This window comes from Emydura macquarii, unplaced genomic scaffold, assembly GCF_026122565.2.
Source record: "Emydura macquarii macquarii isolate MOO-44397 ecotype Brisbane River unplaced genomic scaffold, CSIRO-AGI_Emac_v2 contig_3348, whole genome shotgun sequence".
NCBI classification, from domain to species: Eukaryota; Metazoa; Chordata; order Testudines; family Chelidae; genus Emydura; species Emydura macquarii.
This window is the reverse complement of record NW_027133485.1, coordinates 4,555,942-4,571,288: the sequence shown is the minus strand read 5'-3', so window position 1 is coordinate 4,571,288 and position 15,347 is coordinate 4,555,942. Positions and strand designations below refer to the sequence as shown.

Here is a 15,347-nt window from a genome sequence, read left to right as displayed (position 1 = left end):
CTTAGGACCCTAAGATGGTTGTTTCGATGAGTTCTGGATCAAAACCCCACAGCTCAGAGTTCCCATCTCCCAAATCAGATTGTTCCCCTCACCCAAGCCCTGGCACAGAATCTCCCATCTTGCCTTTAGGTATAAATATCTGTAACTAACTAAGAAAAAAAATCTGCAGAAAGAATCAAGAAGCAAGTCCTCTGTAACATGCATTTTTCAAAAGGGTAAAAGCAATGAGGGTGTTTATTTCAATACTGCTCTGATATTTCCTTTCTCCAAAGACACATGGGTGAGTGGGCGTGTGGAAGTTCAGATGTACATGAGCTGTGCTAAATTTGCTCTGTTCTCAGCCTGGCTAATTACACGCTGCCTTCCTATAAATTCCCTGGGTGGTATCTACTGGAGAAGTGACACTTCTCTTTGCCACCTACGATATTGTGGAGTGGCATGGGGTCAGAAATCCAAACTCAGAGGAGGCTGCATTTCATTGGTGGGTCAAATGATCCCTAGCTAATCTAATCTCTCCCTAGACCATATATTCCCTGGGCACGATCCAAAGCTTGGTGGAGTGGATAGGAAGACTCCCATGGGCTTTGGATCATACCTTGTCGGTATCATTTAGCTACCGAGTGATGGAAATCCTTTGGGATGAAAGGCCACCATGGCTTATTTGAGTACGACTTCTTTAGCAATGCCCTAAACAAAAGGGTTATGCTCTGAACAACTTACAAAGACACTGTGGGAGGGACCGGTCCCAAGTGCCATCCCCCTGACAGGAAAGTACATGTGTGCCCAATAGGTAATATCCATGGCTGCATTGATATGAGACAGTTGTTCCAAAGCTGAATCTGTGAAGACCACTTGGCTGCACTTGACGGACGCTGTTTTCCACGTGCCCGGGGTCAGTACAGTTTACAACTGCAAACAAATAACAGAAAACAAAAATACAAAACAAAGGGTGTAACAAAGAACCGAGGACTCTCTACAAGGAGGAGGAAAAGGGGAAGAAATCTCACGTCGCACATTCCGCAGTTTGGTTTATTTTATTTTATTTTCCTTCTTTAAAAAATAAAAATCAAACAAAATAATTGGATTTTAAAAAAAAAGAGATCGTCTTCTGGGCCTGATCCTGCCATGTGACGTGCAGAGACAGAGCCTTACTGCAGGATCGGGCCGTTGGCAAGCAGGTGAGAAGAGCTGACTTGGCCATAGACAGGTCAGCAGCAGGGACAGAGATACTGGATTGACAGAATATAGCGGGAGGGAGTGCAGGGATGGGGAGGAGGAGAAAGGAGGGAATTTGATAAGTGGACTTTAATGCAACTACTGAAGGAGGCAGGAAGCCCTGGAAATGAGAGGGTAGAGGGGTTAGCAAAGGAACATGACTGAGTCTTGCTGGGTCAGATCCTCGGCTGGTATGGATTGGCGTATCCCCTGCTGACTTCAATGGGCTATCCTGATTGACACCAGCTGCAGATCTGGGCTAGTGATTTTTTTTTTCCTTGTATGCAATTCACACTTTGATAGATTGGAGGGTGGTGGGGAGAGGGTGAAACCTCAGAATCGGGGTCAGCTCTGGGCTGAGTAGAGGCAGTGCCCCTGAAGTCGAGGGAGTGTCTGGGAGGTAGTGGCGGCTTATGTCACATATGAAGTTGGCCTTCAAACATCACTCATGTTCCCATTCAACTGCAAACCCTGCTTTACGTTGACTCACTACGGCAGCTAACTGAATTTCAGGAACCAGGAGTTACCCAGGAGGCGGCACAGAGAGAAACAAAGTCCAATTCATCTTGATTACAGGGCGTGGTAATAGCATTGCTCCTTCATCAGCAAAACCCCCATCACACCCTCTCTCTCTGCTTCCCAGGTGCATTCCCCGGCTACCCCAATAGTGCTACATCAACTGAAGGAATGACCAAGCAGGAAAAACAAAACACAGCCACGGTCTGCAAAGGCTCTTCCTTGGGCGAGAGCGGCAGCTGGTGAAAACTGGTGGAGTTCCACTGAAGCCAGTCTGCTGGTGTGACACTGAAGCCAATGAAGCTGCGTCAATTTGCACCAGCGGAAGATCTGGCCCAGGGCTTGTAACCAGAAATCAGAAAGTTCACAATGAAAATAGAAGAGTTAAACAGAGGAGTCCCCCTGTTTTGAGGCTCATCCCAGGGCCTCTGCCTCTGTGGGTGTAACATACCCTTCTCCAAGGCCGCCTTCTACCTCCATTTCCCAGGCAACCGTTCTTCTGCACGCATTGCAGGAGGAGGAAAAAGCCGAGCTGGTGTCACTCCCTTGCCACAACCTGTTATGCTGCACAGCTGACAGCATTTCTGAGCCTGGGACTGTACCTCTAGCCACCATCTACCCTTCCAGTAGCAGCTACCTTTGAAGGGACTCATAGGCTCCAGGCCTCAACCAGTGGTCGAGTGGGGGTCAGGGGAGAGATGACTTACTGCGGCAGGTGGGCAGGGAGTTGCTCCACTGGCCGTTCGCCAGACACTGCGACTGGGATGCCCCTTCCAAGTGGTACCCGACGCTGCACACAAACTTGGCCACGTCGTTCAGGTTGAACTGGCTCCCCTGGGTCAGGCCGTTGGCTGGGTTGCCGGGGTGACCGCAAGTGATGGCTACAATCAGAAAGTGGAGACGTTACCTCTTTGGCCTCGCGGCTGCAGGAAGTCAGCAGTCAGCCTGGAAGGGGCATTCTCAAGGAGAAAGGTCGCCAAGAAATTACCACCATATTCCACAACAGCCGCCCTGTTTTACACCTGCTGAGGATCTCTCTCAGCGTTGTTTGCTGGGAGCGTTTCCTAAGGGAGTTCAGCATCCAATTCTCACTGCATTTCATTGTGATTGGGGCACCTAACTCCCCTAAGCTCCTCCGAAAATCCCAGCCATTATTAATTCATTTAGCGAGCACCCACGGATGTGCTAGGCACAACCCAGACATTCAAAGCCATGAGGCCTGATTCTTCTCTCACTCACCCAGGTGTAAATCAGAAGTAACCCCACTGAAGTCCAATGAGTCACATGGGTCAGGGGAGTGGTAGGGAGATGAAACAGATTTAAGTATAAGAGGAAAATCAGGTTCCTGGTACCAGGCTCAAAGAGAGTGCAATCTAAATGGTACAAGATGAGATGGAGGAACATAAACCCTCCTACTTCAGGGGGTAAATCAGCTTTTAACTGATGGGGGTTAGGAAGGAACCCATCAGCGGCTTATCCCAGAACTGTCTACTGCAGGGTGTTCTCACACCTTCTTCTGAAGAAGCTAGTACTGACCACAGTCAGAGACAGGGTATGGGGCCAAATGGATCAGGGGTCTGACCCAGTCTGGTGATGCTTGCTTATGTTCTGAAGACAATATGAGGAGTGGGGACATATAGACAATGGACACAACAACAGGATTATGTTGACAATCAGCAAAGACAATGCTTGCATTTAATACATACTTGGTTGGCTCATGGCTTGTGGGCACCCCCCCGACAGAAGCAGGTCTTAAAGAGGGACTTAAAGAGGGGAGGGCAACAAAAATGATGAGGGGGCTGGAGCACAAGACTTATGAGGAGAGGCTGAGGGAATTAGGCTTATTTAGTCTGCAGAAGAGAAGAATGAGGGGGGATTGGATAGCAGCCTTTAACTACCTGAAAGGGGGTTCCAGGGAGGATGGAGCTAGGCTGTTCTCAGTGGTGGCAGATGACAGAACAAGGAGCAATGGTCTCAAGTTGCAGGGCGGGAGGTCTAGGTTGGACATTAGGAAAAAGATTTCCTCTAGGAGGGTGGTGAAGCACTGGAATGGGTTACCTAGGGAGGTGGTGGAATCTCCATCCTTAGAGGTTTTTAAGCTGCAGCTTGACAAAGCCCTGGCTGGGATGGTTTAGCAGAGGTTAGTCCTGCTTTGAGCAGGGGTTGGATTAGATGACCTCCTGGGGTCCCTTTCAACTCTAATCTTCTATGAGTCTATGATTTAAAGGCCTAGCAACCCTGCTGCAAGGAGTTAAGTTGGGGACCTTTTCCCTGCAGCATAGCTGCACTTTCCCTTTGCAAAGGAAGCATAAGGATTTTCAGCTACGAGCCTTCTGGCCACATTAAGAACAGGACATCGTTTGGTAGCCAATAACAAAGCAACGCTGAGCGGAGGACTCAGGAATCGCCATGCTGGAACAGACTGATGGTCCATTACTAGAAATCCAGTATTTTGTCTCTGATAGCAGCCAATGTCAGATGCTACAGAGGAAGGTGAGAAGAAATAATACACCTGGTCAATTGGGCAAGACTATACCATGGGGAGAGTGTTTAGGTCTTGAAGCATGAAGATTGATAGCCTTTTGGTGCTACACAAAGCAGATGTCAGGCTCACTCCAACGTACCCAGGAGTCACCATTAGGGTCCAGTGTTGAACTAGGGGGTGGATTCTTTGTCAGCATAAAAACGAGAGTCTCTTTAGGCTGCATATACCACAAACTCCAGCTCATACCTAGCATAGCCACTGCTGTGGAGCAGGTTTAAGGGAAAAAACCTCCAACATTAACAAAACAGGGAATTATAATGGGATAACACAATGCCCTGCTTCAATATAAATAATGATACAGCCTCGAGGCATCTATTTTCAAAGCCCAACAATGCTCTGTTTTAATTACTTTAAAAGTCTGTTGCACCAAAGGGCTGCTGTAGTTTTAATTACATGGAGGCCAACTTTTGAATAACTGCCCCTGCACAGGATGTTCAGAATCTACGAGTAGCCAAATCAGCTTTTAATTGCCAAAACAGGAAATTAAGCTAAACTAAGCAACTGAAAGTCCTATTAAGGCCCCTATGTTTGAAAGGTAGCTCACCAGTGTTAAGGGCTTTGGTACAGTCAAACAGTGGGAGCTACTTTGTTCTGATGAGCTGGGCGTACAGATCTACCATTTGGATTCATTCCACGAGAACCCAGCCAATTCATTGCTTTACAAATGCTGTGGTTTAATTCATCTGACTGGCCGAAGGTGTGGTTTGAAGATTCCTACCAGTCAATAATGCTTGGCTATCCAGCAATCTGACTTACTGGCCCTGGCTCCTTCCTCACTGAGTGGGCTAAACAAGTTTTCTGCTTCCCACTGAGGTTCACAGATGTCTAATAAAGATGAACCAAAATCTAGCGTCTGAACATTCTTGCACTTTGGGTGTGTACGAAATCTGGTGTCAGATCTTGAATCCAATTTTCATATGACCATCATCCTCATAACAGAACAAAGAAAACCCGAGTGCAAACAGCCCTGAATTTTGGAGCATCCATAAAGTTTTGCAGTTTGAGCCTGTCTCTAACAATTAGACTTGTGTCTGTATTATTTATTGCTTTTCAGGGCATCTACTGACTGTTCTTGTCTTGCTCTGAAATGGATGTTGCTATCACATCTGAGCACGTAAAGCTACAGCATAGAGAGGTGAGGTTGGAAGCAAACAACTGGCAAATCAGGATATCAAATATATAGACTGGGTCATCTGTTGAAAAGATGTTTAATATTTATTAACACCATAGTCAGAAATCCAGTGCGTTATTAATTAGCTTATTTACTGATAAGATAAATTAGCAGCCTGGGCATGGTGACTCCTAAAAATGTATCATGGGATGGGGACTAATTCTCCTCTCACTAACGGCTGTGTAAATCGGGAGTAACTGCACTGATGTCTATAAAGTTGCACGGGTGTGAATGAGATGAGAATCAATATTTTGAGTCAGATTCTGGCCTCAGGTCTAAATGGAGACTAACTTCATCCATTTTAAGGCCAGAAGGGGGCTATTATGATTTTGTCTTCTGCAACACCCAGGGCCAGAGAATTTTACCTGGTCATGCCAACATCCAGACCAATACCCTCTGCTTCAATCATAAATTATCTTTTAGATGGATATCCACCTTTGCCATGGAGGTTTTTCCATGTAACTTCAATGCAGTTTCTCCAGATTGACACCAGTGGAACTGAGATCCGACTAAAGAATGGTATTATTCAATTCCAGTGTACCTCCCAGGACATGGCCCTCTGGCACAGACACAAGTGCAGCAACTTCATAAGCTCTCATCAGTTAAAAATATATTACGAAAACTAAAATAAAACCAAGAAAAAGGCTATAGGGCTTGTGGATCTGAGAGAGACATATGTACAGAAAAATCAATGGTCAATATTTCAAAACTTGCCACTCATGCTACACAAACAAATTATTCTCTTGAATATTCACGTGAGATATTCATGCATCCAAGCTCTCATTTTGCATTCACAACAGTTGCATGCACCTGGGGGAGGCAACATACATGGCAATTTGTGAAAATCTGGCCACAGATATTTTAGCAAGGGGAAATTCTTTGTGCAGTAGGGTCTCTTGAACAGATGGTAGATTAGAGGCACAAAATCAACAGGGGGAAAGCTCATGAGAAAGCCCATAAATCACAAGTTAGCGAAATGAGGATGCTCGCCTACACAATTTGCCAGTCCTATTTTGTTCCCAGCACGGTGGCTGGAATCATGCTGGAATCTCTGTGGAACGCCCTGAGAATTAATTTGTTTTCTTCCAATTCAGGGCACCTTTTGGAAACCTGATTACATTTTGTTTTCTCCCTTTTTGAAATGAGTTTTAATGTTTGTGAAAGTTGCCAGATGAACAGCCCCGGAGGCTGGTGCTTGGCTAAGGAGAGGACAACCAGTACAGTACGGGCAGTTGCCAAGGTTCTCATCAAAGTGTCTCAACTTTGAGCGGGAAGCAGTGAGAGGGCAGTAGCCTCCTTGCTGACTCAACTCCTTGGCAGTTCAACTGCGGCTGCCAAGACACCAGTAGGAGATGGGAACAAGACTGAGATTATCTTCCTGACCACCAATCATTAATCCAGGCCACCGAACAGCCCTTAGCTGGCAGTCATTTCTCACTAGGGCTGACGCTTGGACTGATCACTTAGATGTGAAATGCTCCCTCTCCACCCTGATCCAACCAGTCCTTCCTTGCTTGGTCAAGAGACTTTTTCCCCAGTTGCTCTCTCAGGCCTGGTCTACACTGTAGAGTTATGTTGACATAAGGCAGCTTACGTTGACCTAACGAGGTCAGTCTACTCTCTACAGCCTTGCTCCCACCGATATAAGTGCCCTAATACACCAACATAACAACTCCACCACCACGAGAGGCGTAGGGCATACGTCAGTGTAGTTAGGGTGATGCAGTGTCCATGGGGACACTGCTGTTACTTACATCAGTCGTTGGCTGTCACCCAGGATCCAAGCTCAGGCTGCCGCCTGGGCTTCCGCTCCCCCATTGATGGGGGCCGGGGGTGAGAACCCTGGGGGAGGGCAGCTGGGCTTCCAGCTGGGAGCTGCGCAGAGCTGAGAGCCCTGGCTCTCAGCCCCCCACACTGCTCTTCTTCAGTTGGTGGGGATGGAGACGTGCACCACCACCAGAAGACGGGCAGTGTAGACAGTAATTAGGTGTGTCGGGAAGACGTGCCCTCAGTCTCTGAACTCCTAGAAGAAGAATGGTCTAACACTTCCACCTCTGTCCCTTAAACAGCAGGGCTAAATAAACCTGTCCACATACTTACGCACACAGACAGGAGTCTTTCCAGACCAGTGGTGGTCCTGCTGGCAGATCCTCACGGACATCCCAATGAGGCGAAAGCCAGGGTTGCACTGATACACCACGCTGCCTCGGTAGTTGTAGTTCTCGCCGTTGATCTGCCCATTGACGATGGGGTCGGGTGTGCCGCAGTGCCCAGCTGGATGGGACAGACAAGGGAATCCATTCAGAGCCATGCGCATGCAGGCGCCAGTGGCAGCAAAGCAAAGGACTTGCAATTTCCACACGCGGGGGCCTGACCGAAGGCCTACAGGGGCCAACGGGCATCTTTCCACTGACTGGAAAGTGCTTTGGGATCAGGCTGGGGGCATTTCCTAAGAGGGTGAAGGGGCCTAGTCCCTGCAATAGTAAATAAAATAGCAACACATATAAATAATGTATCACTTTTATAAGCCTCTTTCATCTTCACATCCCAAAGATTGTTACACTGATTGATTAACCCAGCCTCAAATCCCATTTAAACTGTGCTTAAACCCCTTTGAAATCAGTGGGACTTAAGCACATGCATACATGCTTTCTTGAATTGGGCTTCTATGTTTCATTCCCTCATGAAACATAATTCATCACTTTTCCTGGATATTGCTCCAGCACCTACCCAAACATTTCACTTCAGTTCCACTCCAAAGCCCGTTAGCCATGCACTCCCGCACACGGGACCCCACCAGGGTATAGCCAGTGTTGCAGGAGAAGATGGCCGTAGCACCGTAGATGGTTAAAGTCCCAATCCTGTTCCCATTGGGAGGTGTTGGCAGGTCTCCACAGGAGATAACTGAAAGAGATCCCAAAGCACCCAGTAAGGAAGAGTGGCTGGGAGAATCCTTCGGAATGCAATGTAATCTGTGGAACTAACTGTCACAAGTTATTACTGAGGCCAAGAACGTAGCAGGATTGAAAAAGAGGACTAGACATTTACATGGCTAATGAGAACATCCACAGTTACATTACACAAGATGAAAACATACAGGATATAAACCCTCATGCTTCAGGAAATAAGCCAGACTCTAACTGATGGGAATCAGGAAGAAACTTCCCCTATGGATGGGTATTTCCATAATTGTCCAGTATGGGATTTCTACAGCATCATACAGAGACAGTATACTGGACTAGATGGTCTGATGCAGATTGGCAATCCCTATATTCTTGTCTTTCAGATGCCTTTTGGTAGCTGGGTGAAATTTAATGGCCTGTGATGTATAGGAGGTCAGGCTAGATGACCTAATGGTCCCTTATGGGCTTAAACTCTATGAATCTATGAACATTCGGGCAGCCTGAGTTCCAAAGAAACTATGAATTTGACATTGAGGAGTGCATTTTAATCAGAAAAGTGACTCCAGAGTCTTCCATATTTATTCTCTTCCAGTGACTCCAAGATTTGTTTAAAAGTCAAAAGATGTGTTCCAGGGAAGGTGCCCAAAGTTTGGATGAAGCTCCAACCTTCCCCAATCACTGGGGGGTGTCTAGGTCTAAAGTTTAGTTATCACTTGTTGTAGACTGAGGTCCCAGCCACAAAGTTCAGATCTGACCTTCTTCAAGCTTTCTGTCTGGCCAGTCAAATTCCCTAACGCTTCGAACTCAGCATGAGATTTGAGAACTGAGCTGGGTTCTTTCTGCCTCTTACATGGCTACCGAGAGTCTGCAATGAGAATTTAACTGACAATGCCGTTGATGGGAACCAGCTCACGTTCCCAGAACAGGCCGAGCCCTGAAAAGCTAACAAGAGCAAAAACTTGCTTCTGACAGTGAAGTCAGCAGCTGTGTCTCTAGACACAAAGGTTGGGTAAAAGTGGCATTCGGAAGGAGTCCTTTTTCTGTCTCTATCCACCCTTACGAAGAGAAAAAAAAACCTTTCTCAAAGGAAAGATCTAAACCACAGCAGTTGTGTCAGAAGAGACAGGATGACTGGAAGAGTCACTTAATTCATTTGCCAAGAGCATTTTGATTTACAGATCTACACAGTTTGCCCTTGTAAACCTGGCATTTGTGTCAGACTGGAAGCTCAGGTTTGATTTTAAAGTAGGGTTTTTTGTTTTTGTTTTTTTTGTTTTAAAGGCAAACTTCAGCATAGCTGGCACTATGGCACTAATGACAGCTGGGAGCTGACAGCAAACGATGGACAAGTGCATTTGGGTTCATGTAGAGCTGTTCCAATTAAATGAAGAGGCAGATCAACGTGTGACCATCACTTGCTCCAAGCTTCCTTCTACCCGAGAAATTCTTCAGCACAGCAACTAAGGGGTGTATGTGCTTGGTGAGGGGAAAACAGATTCCTCTGTGAGATGTCTAACACTGCAGTCTGCCTATGAACAGGCCACCGAGATTCGCCACCCTTACTTTTACACGTCGGCATGGGGTCGCCTATACTCCACTTCCCATTGGCTTGGCACCTGATGACCCGCTGGCCTGTGTAGTAGTACCCAGGGTCACAGATCAGCATGAGTTGGGCGTTGTACTGGTACTGAATCTCGTAGGTCAGCCTCCACCTGCCATGCTCCACCGCAATGCTGTTGATATCGGGGCAGGTGACGGCTGTACAGCAGCCACGTCGAGGGGGGGGAGCAAGGAGGAGGGGAAAAAAAAAAGCAGAAATGGGAATTAGTGAGTGATTTAAATTTGGGACCTTCTACCTGAGGGCTTGTAAAGGAAGGCGTCTGCACCAGCACAGCCTGTTTCCGTGTACAGCCCAGAACAAGGACATTCTGGGAGATGTAATTTCCAGGTTTGATGGGAGCTGGTGGGTTGGCAGCAATGGATGCTGGGAAGGAGAGAGAGGATGCCCACTAAGAAAGAGGTTGGGGAAAGAAAGCTCTTTCATATCTCTGTCCCCCTCTTCCAGCATGCATTGCTGCCAAGCCTACAACTCCCTTCAGTCCCGGGCATTACTTCTTCCAGAAGTCCCTTGTTCTGGGCTGGAACTGGAAAGAGACAGTGCTGGGCCTGCAGCCTCCTTTAAAGGGCCAGCAAACCCTCTTTACAGGGCTTCTTCTCTCCTTCGCGTGAATATCGGATTTTAACCTCTGCCCACCGCTAGTTACAAAACAGCCGGGATAATCTGTGAAGCACAGTGGGTTAGAGTTGCAGTTTTGCCCCTCGGGGGCTGGCCTTAAATCAAGTAAATCAATTAGGGGTGGGCGGGTCCTTCATTTTCCTCGTTTGTTTTGCAGTTACAGGGCGCTACGAGGGCCGGGTGGCTCTTGAAAGCCATCAAAAAAAAAAATATGCTGCGGAATTCATGAACGGCCCTTAGAGGGCGACGCTGCCTCTCTCTCCCACACACCTTTCCTCTAGCCGAAGGGGCAGGGAGGCACTTTTTAGAAGGCCAGGAACAAAACCATAACGGAACGCTCTGTTGGTTGGCGGCCTTCTGAGCCCTCTGATGGAGAAGGGCTCCGGGCCCGGCTGGGCTACTCACCCACGCACTGCGGAGGGATATTGCTGTTACTCCACTCTCCTGTCTGCAGACACTCTATGGTGGCCTCGTCCCCAGCCTGCAGGTGGAAGCCCTGGTTACAATGATAGACAGCTTTGGTACCCACTGTGTACTCCTTGCCGAAGACGAGTCCGTTCTTCGGGGCTCTGGGCATTCCGCAGGAGATAGCTGGGGAGGGGGGAAAAATACTGCCCTCTGAGCTGAAACATTGATAGACGGTTAATTAACAGAACCGGGCCCACTCCAGGTGCACCCGCAAGGGGAATTCCACACCAGATCCCGGTTTCCGAGCTGGGCCATGATGGACTGAGCTCACTTCCCAGATCCAAACCTGTCCTAATTCTGAGATTTCTGAATCCAGATTCAAACCCAGAGCTGCGGCCCATCTCTAATAAACACAGAGGGCCAGATCCTCAGCTGGTATTAATTGGTGCAGCTCCATGGAATTAGATGGCGTTACGTCCCAGCTCATATTTTACACAGTGCCTGTAATACTAAATATATCACAAAGTGCTCTACCGTTTTAACAACAGAATTGCAGTACTAAATAAGAATGCTACTTTGTATTTATATCCTATAGCACAAGGAACCACAGAATGCTTTCCGAGCATTCATTAATTAAGCTGTGTGACACCCTGGGATTATATAAAACAGGGAATTGTATAATTAAATTGTGGCAGAGGCAGGACTACATTTAGATTTGCAGGCAAGGGAAAAAATGGTTTTCATATGACAGGTGGAATTAGACGGAGGCAACAAAGTGGAGGGAGGCAGGGAGGCTGTTCCAGGTGGCTGGAGTTGCAAAGGAGAAGGATCTCACACGGTCATTGCTAAGAAGCTCACTCTAATGGTCAGAGGGAATGGTCAGCTGGCCAACTCGGTGTCCAGTAAACAGAGGTGCCGGAAAGTCTATTAACACTTTCCATTCCAGGACTTGTGGGGCAGGATTCCCAACCCCGAGTTGAGACAACACCTGGCTTCAATGGGGCATGTGGGTTCCTCTTGATTTCTCCTATACAGTCCAGGCCAATGAGTAGTTTCCCGTTCTACCCCCTTAGCAGAAAGAGGCACCCATCCACATTCTTCCTGGTGGGGGCCAGCTTCCCCCAGGGGTGAGATTCTTGAAGCATCAGGTTCAAAGAGGAAGCCAATCCAAATGTAGCTCCAGAACCCCTCTTGGCTCCCAGGATGACTAGATCTCCAAGAGACAAATGCATTCTGACCAGCCTCCATCTTTACTGCTAAGTTTCATGAAGGGACCTGCTCAGTGCCACAAAAATAACATTTTACGCACAGGACTGCAGGCTGGGGGACCTACAGCTCTATTCAACTGTATCACAACGAAATAAGTGTGAGGAAAGCACCCACTGACAAACAGGAAGTAGGGATGGGTGGAACACAGCTCCATCCCCATCTACGCCGGGGAACCCAGTTGGCCTCATGATGACCACTTTACTACACTAAGCATAGTGGGTCATTAGAGCCAAAGACGTCCATGGCGACTGGGTACCACGGTGTTGAGAGCTCTTCCTGACTCTACAATTCTATCCCAAATGGGCACCCACCCTGTGAAGCAGGAGTCTGAGGTGTGATGGGCTGGAGTTCAAGGGACTGGAAGTGACTGGCTTAACTGGGCAAGCAGGGACAGAGAGAGCACGGAGGGTTTGGAAATGGGGGTGATCCTAGGGGCCGGGGCATCGTAGACACAGAAGCTGGTCACCCAAGCAAAAGGCAGATTGGAATGGCGTTTGTCAGTGGTTCGGGCTTTGTACAACACACTGACCTCTTCCCCCTGCCCACAGAGCTGGAAAATTGGGCAAACAGAGGCTTTTTTCCAACCCCTTTTTCCTCCATCAGCATCCGCAGTGGCTGGAAAAGTAGTCCTGGGCTTGCCTCCAAAAACAAGAAGTGGGCTCCCGGTCCTCCCTTCCTGAGTCCTGACATCAGCCAGGCGATTTGGATCGGTGAGTCACAGGACGCGACTCACCGTTCGCCCGTCTGGACTGGCGTCGGGCGGCGAAATGGAACGGTGAGCTCGTGAGACAGTAAGTTGCCGTGACAAAGCAGCCAGCAGGGCCACACTGCAAAAAGCCACCACAGGCTAGAGAAGTGGAAGGAGATAACAAGACTTTTAGGAACTGCTGCTTTGGGGGTGGACCCCTGAGCCAAACAACTGCGCACGTGGGTGTCTCTTTTTAAAACGATCAAAAGCAAATTTATTACTGGAGTGACCATCCCTAGAGAAAGAGCTTCCTCTGCTCAGCCACTGAGTGGGTATACGCAATGCACCTTACAAAGGCGGGCTGCATCATCATCCCCATTTGTAAAATGGGGAAACTGAGGCACAAAGACTTCCCCAAGGTCACAGCCAGGAACAGAACCTCAGTTCCCTGAGTGCCATGATGGTGCTCTAGCCACTAGGTTACAGCTACCTCCTTCAAGCCTGTTGGGGATGGGCCCCCGCTCTAGAGGTGAGAGGGGCATCTGTTCCCTCCTCCTCACCTGAGATGAGGGCCCCATTGTGCTAGGCGCTGTACATACATACACACACAGAGAGACAGCCTTAAAGAGGTTAAAAGCCACACAGACCAGGCATGCAATCGGAGAGTATTTATCACGATCCTACAGGTGGGGAAGTAAAACACAGAGAGGTGATGTGGCTTGTGCAAAGTCCCACAGGGAGTCTGGCAGAGCAAGTCACCATCCAGTACTTAAACCCACATGGTCAGCCTCTCTCTTATTCACACTACAGACCATGAAGGGATGCAAAAATCAAAGCCAGTCAGGAATGTGGCTTTTTTATGATATGGTCCCCACGGCGTGTTGTTGAATGGAGGAACCCATCTCATTTCATTTCACACAGGCCTGCTACTGGTGGTGTGGCTTTCCACACCTGGAGATGCAAGGTGCTTTTATCTGATTACCAATGCTTGAGCCACCCAATGCTCCAGTCTGGGAAGCAGTTAAGCAGCACCTAGCGTAAGCTGGTCTTGCTAATACACATGGGTAATTCAGCAAGCAGCTATTAGTGGGACCAAGCGCGTCCCCGGTTGAAATGATAATTGCACGTATGTCACTTCAGCAAGCTAAGGAGCTTGATGAATCCAGCTAGAAGACTGGGTGTCTAGACACGCTGCCGTGCTGAATACCAATTTCATTCAGAGGTGAAAGAAGATGGTGCTGGAAATTCGTATCATTCTTACCTTGTTAGCTATCATTTTGTAATCACTTTTTCTTTTGCGTGCATTATATCCAATCAAAGCAATTGTTAAGACATAATCCCCAAGCCAACAGCTTTCCCCCCGTTGTCTACCTCACCCCATCTGCCTCTTGGAGTCAAAGAGGAAAAGAAGAGACAAGAAGATGGTGGTATTTAGGGACTTCCCCAAAAAGAGACTTCTCAAAAGTGCAAGCAGTTGGGGAGCTGATCTGAAGCCCATTAAAGCCAGTGACGGTACATCTCCACAGTCAAAAAACTCTCTCGGCAGCAAGTCTCAGACTCAGGCTAGCGCTACAAATAGCAGTGTAGACTTTCCCACTTGGACTGAGCCCAGGCTCCAAGACTCAACCCCCGCCAGCCGGGTTTCAGAACCTAGGATCCAGCCTGAGTCCCAACATCTACACTACTATTTTTAGCTGCCACAGGGTTTTCTCTCTCTTTCTTTCTTTCTTTTTTGTTTGTTTGTGATGCATATCTATCCTGAAGGTCTTTCCACTGACTTCATTGGGCTTTGGCTCTGAGCCTTTGTGTGTATGGAACCAGAGAGTAGAGAATGCTCCGTACTTTATACTGGTACAGGGATCTTTTCACATCAAAGCCATGTGCAAAAGAGAGGACCTCATGACTGAGGCAATGTGCTGGACCTGAGCAGAGCCGTCTTCTCCCAGAAGACCCCAATATGACACCAGGATTATCATCCCCACTTGGGGAAACTGAGACACTGAGCGATTAAGGCTGGTCTTTTCAAAGCGGCTGAAGAGAACTGGATGCCCAATTTTCATTGAAAGTCCATGAGATTTGGGCATATAATTCCTTAAATTTCCTTTGAAAACCCCGATCTTAATCTGTGTATCCCAGTTCCCCCATCTGCAAAATGGGGGTAAGAATCCCTCTTTCCTCCCCACCCTTTCTTGTCTATTTATGTTGTAAACGCTTGAGGGGTGAGGACCATCTCCTGCTCGGTGTGCACGCAGCACCTGGCACAGTGCGGCCCTGAGTCAGCTGGGGCTTCTAAGCGCTACTGTAAAACACGTAATAAATAATAGCAGCAAAGTGACACCAAAGCAGCTGGCAACACAGAAGTGACATATGGGGGAAATGACAAGAGAAGAAGATGT

General features: G+C 48.0%; 1 protein-coding gene across 1 annotated transcript in view; it reads right to left on the bottom strand.

Moving 5' to 3' along the window:
- The window catches only part of CSMD2 (CUB and Sushi multiple domains 2), a 495,048-nt gene that overhangs the window by 42,364 nt on the left and 437,337 nt on the right, over positions 1-15,347 (bottom strand). Inside the window, exons 50-55 of the mRNA XM_067533952.1 lie at positions 10,992-11,177; positions 9,914-10,108; positions 8,178-8,351; positions 7,548-7,721; positions 2,439-2,612; positions 721-909 (exon numbers count right to left, since the gene is read on the bottom strand). Coding sequence (XP_067390053.1) covers positions 721-909; positions 2,439-2,612; positions 7,548-7,721; positions 8,178-8,351; positions 9,914-10,108; positions 10,992-11,177 — 1,092 coding nt within the window. The remainder of the gene's footprint in view (positions 1-720; positions 910-2,438; positions 2,613-7,547; positions 7,722-8,177; positions 8,352-9,913; positions 10,109-10,991; positions 11,178-15,347) is intronic.